Source organism: Pongo pygmaeus, chromosome 15 (genome assembly GCF_028885625.2).
Source record: "Pongo pygmaeus isolate AG05252 chromosome 15, NHGRI_mPonPyg2-v2.0_pri, whole genome shotgun sequence".
In the NCBI taxonomy this organism is placed as follows: Eukaryota; Metazoa; Chordata; class Mammalia; order Primates; family Hominidae; genus Pongo; species Pongo pygmaeus.
In genome coordinates this window covers 16,798,278-16,815,469 of record NC_072388.2, presented here as the reverse complement: position 1 = coordinate 16,815,469, position 17,192 = coordinate 16,798,278, and the positions used below count along the sequence as shown (strand labels likewise).

Below are 17,192 nucleotides of genomic sequence, written 5' to 3'. Positions count from 1 at the left end.
AGCCAGGGTAGGGAGAAGTCTGAGAGTGGAACCAGGATGCAAGGGGGAGGAGCCTGGGAGCCCTGGGGGTGGGGTCAGAACCCAGGAGAGGAGTGTGCCTGGGGGTTTGTCAGGCATCGGGGGGCTTTGATAGTTGTCCGGGACCCCAGGCAGGTGAGGGTTCAGAGGGTGCTGAGGGCACATAGGAGGAGAGCGGAAAGCTGGCTCTCAGGCCTAGGACCCTATCCTGCCCCAGGCCCAGTCCAGGCCCTGGACCCTGCCTAGCCTAGGCTAGTGTGTATCCCTGGAACCAGAAGAGAGTAGGTGGGCTCTGGAGGCCTCAAAGGACCCCCCTAGACTCTGAGATCCCCGTGCCCCAGGACATGCGTGGGCGCTATGAGGCAAGCCAGGACCTGCTGGGCACCCAGCGGAAGTAGCTGAGCGACAGCGAGAGTGAGTGGGGGGCCCTGGAGGAACAGCTGCAGTACCTGCAGGACAAGACTGACGGCGCCATGTAGGGCCACGAGGTCGCCCAGCGCGAGGTGCAGCGTCTGCGGAGCGCCAGCAAGCTCCTGAGAAGGTGCTGGGGAGGTCTGAGCTGGGGCGTGCTGAAGAATAAGTGTCTGGGCATAACACCAGTCGAGCGTTATGGGTGTGGCTCTGCACTAATATGGTCGCCACTAGCTGCATGTGCCTATTAACATTTATTTATTTATTTATTTGTTTATTTATTTATTTTTGAGATGAAGTCTCCCTCTGTCTCCCAGGCTGCAGTGGTGAGATTTCGGCTCACTACAAGCTCCGCCTCCTGGGTTCATGCCATTCTCCTGCCTCAGTCTCCCGAGTAGCTGGGACTGCAGGCGCCCGCCACCACAGCCGGCCAATGTTTTTTGTATTTTTAGTAGAGACAGGGTTTCACCATCTTGGCCAGGCTAATCTTGAACTCCTAATCCCGTGATCCACCTGCCTCTGTCTCCCAAAGTACTGGGATTACAGGCATGAGCCACCACGACTGGCCAACACTTATTTTTTAGTATTCAGTTTTGTTTTGTTTTGCTTTGCTTTGTTTTGAGTCACACTCTTGCTCTGTTTCCCAGGCTGGGGCACAATTGGTCCCTCACAGCTCACTGTAGCCTGGAACTCCCAGACTCAAGTGGTCCTCCCACCTCTACCTCCCAACTGCCCCTAGATGGGGGCCAGGGTCTGGGCCTGGCCTGGAGAAGGATATGGGACCGAAGCCTGAGAGTTGGGTTTCCACTCCCTTCCTCTGTGCCCTCACCACCCTCTGAGCCCTCACCTCCCTGGGTTCCTGGGCAACTCTGATCTCAGTCCCGAGGATACTAGACAAGCCCCCAACATTTCTAAACTTTTGTAGAGTTGGGGGTCTCACTATGTTGCCCATGCTGCTCTTGAACTCCTAGCTTCAAACACTCCTCCCACCTCAGCCTCCCAAATTGCTGGAATTACAGGCATAAGCCACTGTGCCTGGCTCTATTAAAATTTAATTAAAAATTTGAAAAAGTGAAAATTCAGTCTGGGTATGGTGGCTCATGCCTATAATCCCAGCACTTTGGGAAGCGAAGGTGGGTGGATCACTTGAGGTCAGGAGTTCGAGACCAGCCTGGCCAACATGGTGAAACCCTGTTTCTACTAAAAATATAAAAATCAACCAGGCATGGTGGCATGCTCCTGTAATCCCAGCTACTCGGGAGGCTGAGGTGGGACAATGGTGTGAACCTGGGAGTCTGAGCTTGCAGTGAGCTGAGATCGCACCACTGTACTTCTGCCTGGGTGACAGATCGAGACTCCGTCTCAAAAAAAAAGAAAAAGAAAATTCAGTTCTTTAGTTGTCCTAGCCACATTTCAAGCATTCATCAACCATATATGGTCATAGAACATTTCTGTCATCTCAGAGAGTTCTATTGACAGCAGTATTCTGGACTGTATTTCTTGGAGTTTTTTTTTTTTTTGGAGATGGGATCTTGCTGTGTTGCTCAGGATGGTCTCAAACTCCTGGCCTCAAGCAATTCTCCTGCCTCGGCCTCCCAAAATGCTGAGATTACAGGTATAAGCCACCATGCCTAGCCTTGAAGATTTTTTTTTCTTTTAATTTGAGACAGGGTCTTGTTCTGTCACCCAGTCTGGAGTGTAGTGGTTCAGTCTCAGTTCACTGCAACCTCCACCTCCTAAGCTTAAGTGATCCTCCCACCTCAGCCTCCTGAGTAGCTGGGACTACAGGCACACACCACCATGCCTGGCTAATTTTTCTGTTTTTCGTAGAGATAGGGTTTCTGCCCAGGCTGATCTCTAACTCCTGAGCTCAGATGATCCACCTGTCTCGGCCTCCCAAAGTACTAGGATTATAGGTGTGAGCCATCACACCCGGCACCTTGAAGATTTTTAAGACAAGAAATTATCCACTTCTTTTTTTTCTCCCCCCCAGTCTTGTTGCCTGTGGCAAGATCTTGGCTCACTGCAACCTCCGCCTCCCGGGTTCAAGTGATTCTCTTGCCTCAGCCTCCCTGGTAGCTGGGATTACAGGTGCCCACCACCATACCTGGCTGATTTTTATATTTTTAGTAGAGATGGGGTTCCACCATGTTGGCTAGGCTGGTGTCGAACTCCTGACCTCAGGTGATTTGCCCACCTCGGACTCCCAAAGTGCTGGATTACAGGCATGAGCCACCGTTCTTGGCAACTTGAAGATTTTTAAGACAAGAAATTATCCACTTAGCTGCCAGGTTGTTTTTGATATTTTGTTGTTTGGTTTTTCTCTTCATAAATGTGACCATCTAATGAAAAGTTTGAAAAATAGAAATATAAAGACATCACCTTCTGACAGCCTCATCTGCCCATCCTAATTCATTTAGGGCATTGGTTTTCCTTCCCATTGTGTTTCCTGGCAGTGAGATAGCAACCGTTTCCTGCACACTTACTGTGTGCCAGGCTCTTGGCCGAGTGTGTTTTATGTACTCTATGATTTAGTCTTCCTGTCAAACTCATGCAATGCGGAACTCTGTTGTTGTAAGCTTGAGAGACTTGCTCAGACTCGTACAGCGTGTGTGGCTGGGGGTGGCAGGGTGGGAATTGGAATTCAGGTCCATGTGAGAGTAAACCCAGGCTTTCCGTGCCTGGAAAGGAGAAGGTCTTTTTAAGTAGTTGTGTTCACAGCAAACATCCCATTTCGCATTCTGCTATTTTCACTTAACAGCACATTGTCCACTGGGCACAGTGGCTCACGTCTGTAATCCCAGCACTTTGGGAGGCCAAGGCGGGTGGATAACTTGAGGTCAGGAGTTTGAGACCAGCCTGGCCACATGGCAAAAAGACATCTCTACTAAAAATAAAAAAAAATTGGCCAGGCACAGTGGCTGATGCCTGTAATCCCAGCACTTTGGGAGGCAGAGGTGGGAGGACCACCTGAGGTCAGGAGTTCAAGACCAGCATGACCAACATGGAGAAACCCTGTCTCCACGAAAAATACAAAATTAGCCATCCGTGGTGGTGCATGCCTGTAATCCCAGCTACTTGGGAGGCTGAGGGAGGAGAATCATTTGAACCCGGGAGGCGGAGTTTACAGTGAGCCAAGATCACGCCATTGCACTCCAGCCTGGGCAACAAGAGTGAAACTCTGTGTCAAAGAAAATAAATAGGCTGGGTGCGGTGGCTCACTCCTGTAATCCCAGCACTTTGGGAGGCCGAGGTGGGTGGATCATGAGGTCAGGAGATTGAGACCATCCTGGCTAACACGGTGAAACCTAGTATCTACTAAAAATACAAAAAATTAGCCGGGCGTAGTGGTGGGCACCTGTAGTCCCAGCTACTCTGGAGGCTGAGGCAGGAGAATGGCGTGAACCTGGGAGGCGGAGTTTGCAGTGAGCCGAGATTTCACCACTGCACTCCAGCCTGGGCAACAGAGCAGACTCCATCTCAAAAAAATAAAAAGTAAAAAATAAAAAATAAAAATAAATAAATAAATAAAAATAAAAGTAAAAAATAAAAAAAATTAGGGCCGGGTGCGGTGGTTCACGCGTCTATTCCCAACCCTTTGGGAGGCCGAGGCAGGCAGATCACTTGAGGTCAGGAATTTGAGACTAGCCTGGCTAACACGGTGAAACCCTGTCTCTACCAAAAATACAAAAAATTAGCCGGGCGTAGTGGCGGGCGCCTGTAGTCCCAGCTACTCGGGAGGCTGAGGCAGGAGAATGGCGTGAACCCAGGAGGTGGAGGTTGCAGCAAGCTGAGATTGTATCACTGCACTCCAGACTAGGCAACAGAGTGAGACTCCGTCTAAAACAAAAAAAAATTGCTGGATGCAGTGGCTCATGCCTGTAACCCCAGCACTTTGGGAGGCCAAGGCGGGCGGATCACAAGGTCAGGAGATCGAGACCAACCTGGCTAACACAGTGAAACCCCGTCTCTACTAAAAATATAATAAATTAGCTGGGCATGGTGGCGGGTGCCTGTAGTCCCAGCTACTCGGGAGACTGAGGCAGGAGAATGGCGTGAACCCGGGAGACGGAGGTTGCAGAGCAAAGATGGCATCACTGTACTCCAGCCTGGGTGACAGCGAGACTCCGTCTCAAAAAACAAAAAAAAATTAGCCGATCATGGTGGCAGGCGCCTGTAGTCCCAGACACTCGGGAGGCTGAGGCAGGAGAATGGTGTGATCCCAGGAGGTGGAGCTTGCAGTGAGCTGAGATGGTGCCATTGCACTCCAGTCTGGGTGACAGAGCGAGACGCCATCGCACCAAAAAAAAAAAAAAAAAAAAAATCGCGTCGTGAAGTGTTTTCACACCTGCCACCAGTGGGGAAAGTAGCAGCTCATGGCAAGTCTTTGGGGTCTCATTTGTTGCCTTCTCCTCCCTCCCCTGCTGTGGCCAACATGTGCCTATGTAGCAGGAAGCTGTGAGATCTGCAGACTCAGCTCTGTCGGGCTTCCCGGAATTGAGGGGCATGGGGTGTTATAGGGAGCATTTCCTGGTCACATGGCGTAGCAGAGCTGGTGGCACAATTGCCTGTGTGTCCCAGGAGCCTAGCCTGGCCTCTTCTACCTGGTAGGGTGCTTGGAGATCACACCAGTACCTCCATCCACTCCACTGGGCCTCCAAGTGGGTGGGCTGGGGAGAAGGAAAGCCAGCTTCTTCTGCTGGAGGGTGTGAGTGAAATGAGTCAGCTATGGACGGGGTGGTCAGGGAAGGCTTCCTGGAGGCAGGTGCCTTGGAAGACAGGAGGATGTAGCTCATGGCTAGAGCAGCAGCCAGCCACCTTCTCTGGAGAGAGCAGCCCCAGCATCCCCTCTGCTCCCCCTCCCCTTGTCCTGAAGGGAGAAGAGCAACCTGGCCCACAGCCTGCAGGTGGCCAGCAGCAGACCGAGGAGCTGCAGCAGAAGGGGGAGAAGCTGCAGGCTGCCCAGGAGGAGCTGCGGCGCCAGCGGGACTGGCAGGAGGAAGAGCAGGAGGACGCGGTGCAGGATGGCGCAGGTGAGCAGCATCTTGCTACCCTGCCAGGGCCCTTCAAATGTGCCTCGGGTCCCCTGGCAGTGCCCCCCGGGGGGTTAGGGAGCACCCACTGGGTCCTGGGCCTCCTACCATCTGGACCCCTCTGATGTCGGCTTTTCTAACCAGACCCATTTCAGGAAATTGGGGCTCAGGGACGTGTCATCACTTACCTGGGGTCAGAGAATTAGTTAAAAGGTAGAACTTGGATGATAATAACAACAATAGTTAAAATAAGAGTAGTAATATTAGTAATAGTATTTTTAAAATTTAGTTATGATAATAATAACATCCTAATTTCACTAAGTGCCAGATACCATTTTAAGCCATTCAGTTCTCTCATTTAACTCCATGATAACTCTATGACATAGAAGCTGTTATCTCCATTTTGTGGGTGGTAAACTGAGGCACAGAGAAGCCATGTCACTTGCCCCAGGTCACACAGCTAGTTAGCAGAAGAGCCAGGATTTGAACCCAGACATTCTGCCTTCAGAGTTAACCTCTTCACCACTGCGCTGCTTACCTCTCTGGGACGTGATCGATGATGTTTAGTAGACTGTGGTGGAGCATATTATTCTTGTTTCTGAAGGCCTTTGGGGAGATGTGTCAGGCACTATTTTAAGCACATGTGAAATTTGTATCCTTAAAACAGGTTGGGCGCGGTGGCTCACGCCTGTAATCCCAGCACTTTGGGAGGCCGAAGCAGGCAAATCGCCTGAGGTCAGGAGTTCGAGACCAGCCTGACCAACATGGGGAAACCCTGTCTCTACTAAAACTACAAAAAATTAGCCAGGCATGGTGGTGAGCACCTGTAATCCCAGCTACTTGGGAGGCTGAGGCAGGAGAATTGCTTGAACCTGGGAGGCAGAAGTTGCAGTGAGCCGAGATCGCACCACTGTACTTCAGCCTGTGTGACAGAGCAAGACTCTGTCTCAAAAAAACAAACAATGTCACGAGGCAAGTGGTACCTCATTTTGCAGGTGTGAAAACGGAGGCCCAGGGTCATGGAGCTAAGCGGTAGTGGGCTTGGTCGCCCTGTGGCTCAGGCTCTTTCTCTCCAAACTCCTGCCTCAGGCCTGGTCCCCGGCCCAGCATCTTGCTGGCTACAGGGGGTTCAGAGCAGGAAATTGACATGGGCCACCCGCCCGCCCTCTGTCCCGCAGCCATAGACAACTAGAGCAGCTGGAAGGGAAGCACTCAGTCCTGGCCAAGGAGCTGGTGGAGGTGAGGGAGGTGCTGAGCCACGCCACACTGCAACGGGATATGCTGCAGGCCGAGAAGGACGAGGTGTCCGAGGCGCTGACCAAGGTGGGTCCCTGTTTGCTGCACAACCCCAAACCTACCTCTGACCCCCAGCCCCAAGCCTTCTCACTCTGGCACGGACTGGTCCCAGTGTCAGGCAGACCTCTGAGCCTGGCCACAGACTGACCCCTTCCTTCTGGATACAGGCTGATCTTTGTCACAGGCCACAGACCTCTGGACCTCTGGTCCCAGCCATAAGTGGACTGACCTCTCTTTATGGCCACATGCCTGCTCTTCTGGATGCTCCTGCGGGCAGTGCCTATAGCTCAGGGACATCCAGTGCCTGAGACTCAGCTCCTGGGGTCTGAGAGTTGGGGCCACAGCCCAGAGAGTCCTTGGCGGGGGGACCTGCCCTGTCCGCTGCAGCCTGGGCTCTGAGCAGTGCTATCCCTAGACCCTACTCAGGGGATCCTCTGAACTCTGGCCCTGCCCTGCAGCTTGAGCTATTTTTGCACAGCTCTGCAGTGCGTGGCTTTTAAATGGCTCCATAAGCAGCAGGCTTTCTGCGGTAATTTTTTTTTTTCATCTCACGCTGAGTCCCCTCCTTGTCTCCCCTCCCCTGTCTCCGAGGGTCCATCTCTCTGGGTCTCTTCTTGTCTCTCCTCACCTCCTCCCAACCTTTCTGCCTTTCCTCATCTCTTGGGGCCTGACCCTGCAGGCTGAGGCTGGCCGCATGGAGCTCGAGCCCTCCATGACCAAGCTGAGGGCAGAGGAGGCTCCCTGCGGGACTCCCTGTCCAAGCTGAGCGCCCTCAACGAGAGCCTTGCTCAGGACAAGTTGGATCTGAACCGCCTTGTCGCCCAGGTACACTGTGCACCTGCAGGCCCACCTGCCTTGCCCACCCATCCTCCCCACTCAGTGAGGCACCCCAGGCCCAGCCCGGCACCTGTCTTGGCCCCTGCCTCCCTCTCTGTCTCTGGTTATCTGTCTGTCTCCGTCTGTCTGTCTATCCTCTCTAGGCATCAAAGCACAGAAGCTCCATGGGCCCTCCTCATCTCCCCCTCCCCAGTGTCCCACACACCCAAGGGCACTGTCCCTCATTCCCTGGGAGCCTCCCCTGGGCTATTGTGGCTGGTGGGTGGGTGGAGGAGGCGTCCTGGTCCTGGGAGGAATGCCCTGCTCACGAGGCCCCACCCCTACCCTGCCCACAGCTGGAGGAAGAAAAGGCCACCCTGCAGGGCCGGCAGTGGCAGGTGGAGCAGGAGGCCACAGTGGCATGGGAAGAGCAGGAGCAGCTGGAGGAGCTCCATCTCAAATAATCATCATCATCATCATCATCATAATGATACAGATTAATAATAGGTCAAGACTTTTTAGAATTGGAATCTTAGACTTTTGGGAACATCACATCTGGAAGAGACCTTAGGGTTTCAGGGATCCAGGGACCTTCATGCAGTGTCTATCCTGGAGTGCCTGGGTTTCTGGGAGGGGTCTCTAGAGGATGGGGCAGGGGGTGCAGGAAGCAGGGTGCGGGTCTCCCCCTTGAGGCCTGCTGAGCAGCTGCACTTGGGTCTGTTTTATATATTCAGCTTCTCTGCTTAGAGTAATACAAGGGTTCTGTTACTCCCAAAGCTGAGCGAGGGCTCTGTTTTTTTTTTTTTTGTTTTTTTTTTGAGATAGAGTCTTGCTCTGTTGCCCAGGCTGGAATGCAGTGGCACGATCTGGGCTCACTGCAACCTCCGCCTCCGGGGTTTAAGCTGTTCGCCTGCCTCAGTGTCCCAAGTAGCAGGGACTACAGGTGTGCACCACCATGCCCGGCTAATTTTTGTATTTTTAGTAGAGACAGGGTTTCACCACATTGGCCAGGCTAGTCTTGAACTCTTGACCTCAAGTGATCCACCTGCCAAAGTGCTGGGATTATAGGCGTGCGCCACCATGTCCAGCTGGGCCATCATTTTTGTACACACGTGCATTGCAGATCTAGAGAAGGTCATGACTTGCCCAAGTACATATAGCACAACAGGGCAGACCCTGGGCTCGAACCCAGGCCTTCTGCCAGGACTGGGTTAGGCCCAGAGTTGGGGTGCTGCACGATGAACAAGCTGGGGGATGCTGGGAGTGCTGCTCAGTCTCTGGGTCGGGGTCAGCTCTCCCCGGCAGCTGAGCGGGCGGGAGCAGGAGCTGGAGTAGGCCCGACGGGCGATCCAGCTAATTGTTGTATTTTTAGTAGAGACAGGGTTTTGCTATGTTGGCCAGGCTGGTCTCGAACTCCTGACCTAAGGTGATCCACCTGGCCCAGCCTCCCAAAGTGCTGGGATTACAGGCATGAGCGACTGCGCCCAGCCTGTTTTTTTTGGGGGGACAGAGTCTCACTTTTGTCACCCAGGCTGGAGTGCAGTGGCTTGATCTTGGCTCACTGCAACTTCTGTCTCTTGGGTTCAAGCGATTCTCCTGCCTCAGCCTCCCGAGTAGCTGGGACTACATACGTCTGCCACCATGACCAGCTAATTGTTGTATTTTTAGTAGAGACAGGGTTTCACCATGTTGGCCAGGCTGGTCTCGAACTCCTGACTTAAGGTGATCCACCTGCCCCAGCTTCCCAAAGTGCTGGGATTACAGGCGTGAGCCATGGTGCCTGGCCTAGGGTTGTTATATCTTTGACATCCATCCCATTTGGGAGGCCTTCTCATCAGTCATTTTATGCCTTTAATGCCATTCTAGGTAGGCAGGAAAGGGGTCAGGGCCAGTGGGCCCATGTGGCAGATAGGGAAACTGAGGCCCAGAGAGGGCAAGCCACTTCTTCAAGAGGACCCAAACTAGATGCCAGGCAGGCCCTCTGCCTCTGGGATTTTGCCCATGTGGTTCACCTGGCCTAAGTCTGCTGGCCCAAGGAAAGGTTTCAACCCAACCCTGCCCTTTCCCCCATTCCTCTCGTGCAGGGGAGTTGGTGGGCCTGCGGCAGCAAATAATAACTACACAGGAGAAAGCCAGTCTAGACAAGGAGCTGATGGCCCAGAAGCTGGTACAGGCTGAGCGGGAGCCCAGGCCTCTCTGCGGGAGCAGCAGGCAGCCCACGAGGAGGACTTGCAGTGACTCCAGAGTGAAAAGGTTCAGGCAGCTGGGGCGGGGTGGACAGGAATCTGAGCCAGTGTCTCATCATCATTCTTGCTCTGCCTCGGTCTCTACATCTGTGAAATGGGACTTCCTCTCTGTTGTGGGGGCCCTGGGGACAGCTGGGAGGACTGGGGGGGGTGGTGGGAAGGTTGTGGTCCTTATTAGACATGCAGATTCCCAGGTCCCAAATCTGGTCCAGCCCTGGTAATCCTGATGCAGAGGGTCCACAACCACGTTTGGGAAATGCCGACCTAACGTACAGCAGGAAAGCACTTTCATTTGCTAAGAAGTACTGTTTGCATATGAAGGGCTACTCAGACCTGAGCCTATAGAAAGGCAAGGCCCCAGGGAAGTTACTAGAACACTGACTCTGGGGTTATATTGCCTGGGTTTGAATCTAATCTTAGTCACTTACTGGTGATGCTACCCAAGGTGTCCGTGCCTTCATTTCCCCACCTGTAGAAATAGGGATAGGATAGTGAAGGTACTGAGGATGAGCTGAGACCATCTGCATAGAGGGCTTAGCATAGTGACTGGTACTTAGCAAATGCTCCGTAAGTTATGATTGCTGGCACTGACATGCTCTCCAGAGTGGCCCTCAGGACAGGGGCCCTCGGCCACCAAATCCTAGACAGGGCTGCCTCTGACAGAGGTGCAGGTTATGACTGCATGGATCCAGGGCGTGCCACTCACCCTGCAGTCCCCATGGCCTTGGGTGGTTGTTATTATGCTTCTCCAGCAGGGGGAGGGAAAGCTCTTCCCCCTCCTCCCCAACCCCCGACCCCGGTGTCTCCCTCTGTTGCACAGGCTGGAGTGCAGTAGCGCAATCTCGGCTCACTGCAACCTCCACCTTCTGGGTTCAAGCGATTCTCCTGCCTCAGCTTCCTGAGTAGCTGGGATTATAGCCGTGCCACCACAGCTGGCTAATTTTGGTATTTTTAGTAGAGATGGGATTTCACCATATTGGTCAGGCTGATCTCGAACTTTTGACCTCGTGATCTGCTCGCCTCAGCCTCCTGAAGTGCTGGGATTCCAGGCATGAGCTACGGTGCGGCTTGGCTGGGAGTGCTGACTCATGCCTGTAATCCCAGCACTTTGGGAGGCCGAGGTGGGCGGATCACGAGGTCAGGAGATCGAGACCATCCTGGCTAATACGGTGAAACCCCATGTATACTAAAATCACAAAAAATTAGCTGGGCATGGTGGCACGCACCTGTAGTCCCAGACACTTGGGAGAGTAAGGCAGAAGAATCGCTTCAACCTGGGAGGCAGAGGTTGCAGTGAGCCAAGATCACGCCACTGCACTCCAGCCTGGGTGATAGAGAGAGACTCCGTCTAAAAAAAAAAAAAGGGGGGCAGCTCTGTCTGCTTCTCACAGAGTTGCTAGGGGCAAGTGCTAAGGCAGGCATCTGCCCTCAGGCTCCCTGGGTGGGCTGCTATTTTCCTGTGGGCTCTGCCTGCCCGCCTTTCCAGTCCCCAGGGATCTGAACTCCTGTGACTTCCCCCTTGCTCTTCTTGCCCTTTGCATTGCCTGGCTTGGCCTCATGAATGTCCCCAAATCTGTGTTCTTCTCTCCAGCTCCTCTGGCAACCCCTGACCCCCTTTATTCCTCACAGCCAGTCCTAACTCCCCTCCATCCCAACCCCAATACCTCTTCCACAGCTGTCGGAACATCCCCTAAGCTAAAAATCAGATTGCTCCTTGTCACCTTGGCTCGAGTCCTCTCTCCCACTCTCCTCACTGTCCTTAGAATCCCCATGGCCCACAGGGCCTGTCCTGGCCCCACCCCTGCCTGGGGCTCTGGCCTTGTGACTCACCACGTCCTGTTTCCTTCTGTGCCCTGCATCCTCTAGGCCTTTCCAGGGGCTGTGCTCTTGGTCTGGGGTTGTCTTTTCTCTCTTTACCTGGCTGACAGATACTTGTCCCTCCTCAGGGGATCACGTTCAGACCACCAGGCCAGCCCACTGCTGCTCCTTGACACTTTCATGGCCCTGACGTTTCCCCGTCATAGCCCTTATCACTCCCTTGTATTTACCTCCTGGTCACCCTCCCTGTCTCTGAGGGTATGGGGGCCAGATGGCTCTTGCTGCCCTGATGTTTTGGGGGGTCTGCCTGGGCTCTTCCTGGTGTGTCACATATGTCTGGTCCTGGCCCCCTAGGAGGCAGCATGGCAGGAGCTGGAGGCCAAGCGGGCTCAGCTGCAGAGTGAGCTGCAGTGTGAGCAGGAGGAGCTGCTGGTCCGGCTGGAGGCTGAGAAGGAAGAGCTGAGTGAGGAGATTGCTGCCCTGCAGCAGGAGCGCGATGAGGGCCTCCTCCTGGCCAACGGCAAGAAGCAGCAGGTTCATGAGCCCTGGCGTGGCGTCTGCTGCTCTCTGAGCTGCTCCTGTTCTGGGGCTGGGTCCTGCTCTACCGCCTGGCAGCTAGGAGCCCTGGGGCAGGCCCAGTGCCCTCTTGGGGGCCTCAGTTTCCTCACCTACAGGACGCAAGGATTAGAAGGGGGTTCGTGAGGCTTTGCTGTGCTCCATGCCTGGCACACAGTGAGCACTTACTGAGGGACAGTGACAGTTGTGACACCAGGAAAGCTGTTCCGTATTCTCCCATGCCTCGTGCCATCCCAGGCCGGGCATGGATCCTCATGGCTGCCTTCTGAGCAGTCCCCACGATGCCCACAGGCATCAGCCGACCTGTCCCCCCAAATAACAAATCCCTAACTTTCCTATAATGTAACGGAGACAGGGCAGACTGCACCCATCTCCTCTCCTCACCAGCTGTGTACCTGGGCGAGTCGCTTTACCTCCTTGAGCCTCAGTTTCCTCATCTGTGAAATGGGTAGAAAGAAAGACTCTGCAGTCAGGGTGCTGTGGCGGGTTAGTGAGCTCTATGAGTGGTATCCACGTCTGGGATTCTTGTGACAGCCATCATGCCCTTTTCCAGGGCTGCACGTCTGCCCTGGGTCCACCAGCGGTGGCACACTCAGGCCTCTGAGACCCCAGTGGGCACATTTCCCAGGCAGGAAGAAGCCTGAGCATACCCCCAGGACCAGCCCATCCCCCAAGCCCTTTGTCCCCTGCCTCTGCACAGGCCTTGTCTCTGAAGGAGTCTGAGAAGACGGCGCTGTCAGAGAAGTTGATGGGTACACGGCACAGCCTGGCCACCATCTCCCTGGAGATGGAGAGGCAGAAACGAGATGCCCAGAGCCGGCAGGAGCAGGACCAGGTACGGAGGGTGGGCAGCTGGGCCGCCGTCTCACAGAGAGGCACATCCCTGGCTGAGGAGCCCCACCACGGGGAGGCATGGTCCTGGAGAAGCTTCCAGGCTGTGGGAGAGGAGGTTTAGCTCTTCCTTTGGGAGCCCCCCATCTGAGGGAGGTGGCTCAGCCGTGCCCTGATGAATCCTTTTGGCCTGAGGGAGAGCCTAGCTACACGGGCAGCACTCACTATGCATCCAGGGGTCGGCAGAGGGTCCGGCAGGCCAGGGAGAGGGGCGGTGTTTAGAGTTGAAAGTGGGCAGTGCATGGAGTGGGTTGGGAGCAGCTAGGGGTGGGGAACACAGCAGGACCAAGTCTGAGGAGCTCCTCTGTCCCAGAGCACCGTGAATTCTCTGACATCCGAGATGTGGGACCTAAGGGCCCAGCTGGAGGAGGCTGCTGTGGCCCACACCCAGGAGGTGAGGAGGCTGCAAGAGCAGGTCTGAGACCTGGGCAAGCAGCGGGACTCCTCTCTTTGTGAGGTGAGCAGCTGCCCCACTCTTCCGAGCAGCATACTCTAAATGGCGCTATGTGCCTGGGGGCCTAGTTCCCCAGGGCCCCGGAAGAGTGTAAGATTCCTCCCTGCATTTGAGGACCAATGAATAGCAACTTAGGAGGCAGCAAGCATTATGAAGCACCTGTTGTGTACAGGTGGGATTTGGCCTCAAGGAGAGGTGAGTGGGGTCTCTGCCCTCTTGGTGTTGTGCTCAGGACAGTCCTGACTGATAGTGACTTCAGGTCAAAACATTACTGATTACAGCACGCCTTGCTCAAATGATAACTCAGTCTGCGGTCTGAGCACTGCAGAGGGATGGGACAGGCTCCCTGGGTCCAGGGATATGGGGTACAAGACCCAGCTTGACGGGGTGGTCCGTGACCGCTGGCCTGGGGACACCTGCTGTGCTCGCAGGAAGAAGAGCTTTGGACCCAGCTGCGTCTCCTGGAGGATGCCCATGACGGGCTGCGGCGGGAGCTGCTGGAGGCCCAGTGCAAGCTGCCTGAGAGCCAGGAGGGCCGGGAGGTGCAGCACCAGGAGGCAGGCGAGCTGCGGCACAGCCTGGGCGATGGCACCAAGGAGCCCAAGGCCCTGCAGTGCTCCAATGAGGAGCTTTGGGCCGCTGTGAAGAAGGCAGAGAGCGAGCGCATCAGGCGGGGTGTCACAGGAGGACCAGCCCTGAGGCCTCATGGGATCCCATCCCTGAAATCTAACTTCACCCCCAAGGTTCTGGGGAAATTTCTGAGATATGGATCCTCTGTCTCCTAAGCAGAGCCTGGCACCTGGGTCATTTTAGGGTTTCCTCCCTGTTGACTGGGGAAAGGGGCAGAGGGGCAGCGGGCAGCTTTGGGTCCAGACTCAGACCCACCCACCGTCATCACTCTGGAAACCAGGTCCCCTCCTGGAGTCACTGGTCTACCCCTCCCAGCCGAGGGCCTGGACCCCAGCCCTGGAGGGCTCAGCTCTTGGGAGAGGCTGCATGGGCAGGCAGTGCCTGACCCACTCCAGGAATTGGAGAAGGCAGCTTTTGTGTAGAGCCACTGACTACTCCCAGGACCCAGGGCAGCCCCTGACCTCTGCCCTCTCCAGCCTGAAGCTTGCCAATGAGAACAAGGAGCAGAAGCTGGTACTCCTAGAGGAGGCACGGACAGCTGTGGGCAAGGAGGCCGGGGAGCTGCGAACTGGGCTGGAGGAGGTGGAGCACTCATGGCTGGAGGCTCGGCGGGAGCTGCAGGAGCTCCGGCATCAGGTACTCTCCCTGTGCCACCCCTTACCCCGGGGCTTGCTGTGTGCCCCGGGCCAGTAGCTCCCCCTTTCTGGAATCATGTTTCCCCGTATGTAAAAGCAGGGGCTTGAACTATGACAAGCCCTCTCACCTAACCTTGGTGTGAATGGATGGGCTTTGAGGAGTCTTTGAATCCCTGAAACTGTGCAGAAGTCTGTGTGCATTTGTGTGCATGCTCAGGCTCACATTTCTCCAAGGAGAGGAGCTGGTGTTGTTCTCCAGTTCTCAAAGGAATCTGCGAACAACAAAAGGTACAGATTTTGTGAACTAGGTCGGAGGTTGGCAAATTGTTTTTTAAAGGGCCGAAATGGTCAATATTTCCAGCTTTACGGGCCACACAGTCTCTGTTGCAACTACTTGACTTTGCTGGGGTAATGAGAAAGCAGTCCCAAACAGTGCATGAACAGAGGGGTGTGGGTTCCAGTAAAACTTTATTTAGGGACACTGAAATGTGAATTTTCTATCATTTTCATGTGTCAAGAAATGTTGTTGTTCCTTTAGAAATGATCCATTTTCAACTATTTAAAAATGTAAAAGAAAAAACATCCTTAGCTCAGACCCTTATAGAAACAGGAGACTGGCCGAATTTGTCCTGTGGACTGTAGTTTGCTGACCCGTGAATTAGATGATCTCCAAACTCATCAACAGCAGCATGCATTGAACAAGCACCTGCTGTCTACTGAACACTGGCCTGGACACTGTGGGTTCAGGCTTCTCGCTGTAGAAGACACAAAGAACAGGAAATGGCCTCATTCAGCCCCTAGGCGCTGCCTCACCCAGAGATATCACAACCAGGCCAGGCGCAGTGGCTCATGCCTGCAGTCCCAGCACTTTGAGAGGCAGAGGCCAGTGGATTGCTTGAGCCTAGGAGTTTGAGACCAGCCTGGGCAACATGGTGAAAACCTGTCTCTACTAAAAATACGAAAAATTAGCCAGCTGTGGTGGCTCATGCCTTTAATCTCACACTTTGAGAGGCCAAGTGGGAGGATTGCTTGAGCCTAGGAGTTCAAGACCAGCCCAGGCAACATAGTGAGAACCAGTCTCTACAAAAAATTTAAAAAACAGCTAGGTGTGGTGGCACACTTCTGGAGTCCCAGCTACTCGGGAGGCTGAGGTGGGAGTATCCCTTGAGTCCAGGAAGTCAAGGCTGCCGTGAGCTGTGATTGCATCACTGGACTCCAGTCTGGTCGACAAAGCAAGACCCTGTCTCTTAAAAAAGTTTTTAAAATTTTTATTTTTATTTATTTACTCTTTGAGACGGAGTTTCACTCTTGTTGCCCAGGCTGGGGTGCAATGGCGCCATCCGCCTCCCGGGTTCAAGTAATTCTCCTGACTCAGCCTCCTGAGTAGCTGGGATTACAGATGCCCGCCACCACGCCTGGCTAATTTTTTTGTATTTTTAGAAGTGACGGGCTTTCACCATGTTGGCCAGACTGATCTCAAACTCCTGATGTCAGGTGATCCACCCACCTCGGCCTTCCAAAGTGCTGGGATTACAGGCATAAGCCACCATGCCTGGCCCCCCCAAATTTTTTTAATTAAAAAAATTTGTTTTTAATTGCTAAAAAGAGATATCACAACTGGATAGCCAGAGATATTCTGATACTCTGATAGCCAGGGATACCACAGCCCCCTTCACCCAGGCCCCTTCCTGAGAAACCACAAGACTCCCTGAAAGGAGCTGGCATTTGCGTGCCAGGCTTTTGCTGGACACGTTGCATGCTACGGCGTCTCCTGTTACCCCTGCTGTAGCACATGGGGAGGTAGGGAGTACCCCCACCTGCTCCTGTGGGGAAACGGGCTTAGAACATTGCCGTTGTCTCAGATCGAATCCCAGTCTGGTGTGTGTGGGCTCTGTGACTTTGGGCAGGTTACTCTGACACTCTGAGGCTCAGTTTTCTCATCTGTTAAATAGGGATAATGTTACTGCCTACCTCATATAGCATTGTACCAAGATTAAACGAGTTAACATAAATGAAGTGCTTAAAACAGGACTGGACACATGGTAAGCACTCCAAAAACGTTCATCACCATCGTAGAGGTGAAAGATAACCCAGGGAGCTGTGGTTCCTGCCTGTGAACTCCTGGTCTGCTAAGGGCTGAGCCCTCCTTCTATTATACCCACCCCCTCATGAAAGGTAGTTTTGGCCCATTGATTAAATGGTAAACAGGCCACTGGTGCCCAAGTGCCTGGCATCGCCCGAGTTCAGTGTGGTTGTCTAGGGGCCGGCTCCCAGTGGATATGGGGTGGTATTTGATACATGTGTCCATAGAGCAGTAGGTCCCAAGTGGCCTTGGGCCAGGACTGGGAGGGTACAGGGGCAGAACTGA

General features: G+C 54.0%; 1 protein-coding gene across 1 annotated transcript in view; it reads left to right on the top strand.

The window, feature by feature from the left end:
* The first annotated feature begins 6,725 nt into the window (after nucleotides 1-6,725).
* The window catches only part of LOC129013198 (rootletin-like), a 23,125-nt gene continuing 12,658 nt past the window's right edge, over nucleotides 6,726-17,192 (top strand). Inside the window, 11 exon segments of the mRNA XM_063652117.1 lie at nucleotides 6,726-6,785; nucleotides 7,438-7,492; nucleotides 7,495-7,583; nucleotides 7,931-8,030; nucleotides 9,659-9,757; nucleotides 9,760-9,827; nucleotides 11,993-12,172; nucleotides 12,915-13,049; nucleotides 13,419-13,562; nucleotides 13,991-14,229; nucleotides 14,666-14,825. Of these exon segments, the coding sequence (XP_063508187.1) occupies nucleotides 6,741-6,785; nucleotides 7,438-7,492; nucleotides 7,495-7,583; nucleotides 7,931-8,030; nucleotides 9,659-9,757; nucleotides 9,760-9,827; nucleotides 11,993-12,172; nucleotides 12,915-13,049; nucleotides 13,419-13,562; nucleotides 13,991-14,229; nucleotides 14,666-14,825 (1,314 nt within the window). The 5' untranslated portion in view covers nucleotides 6,726-6,740.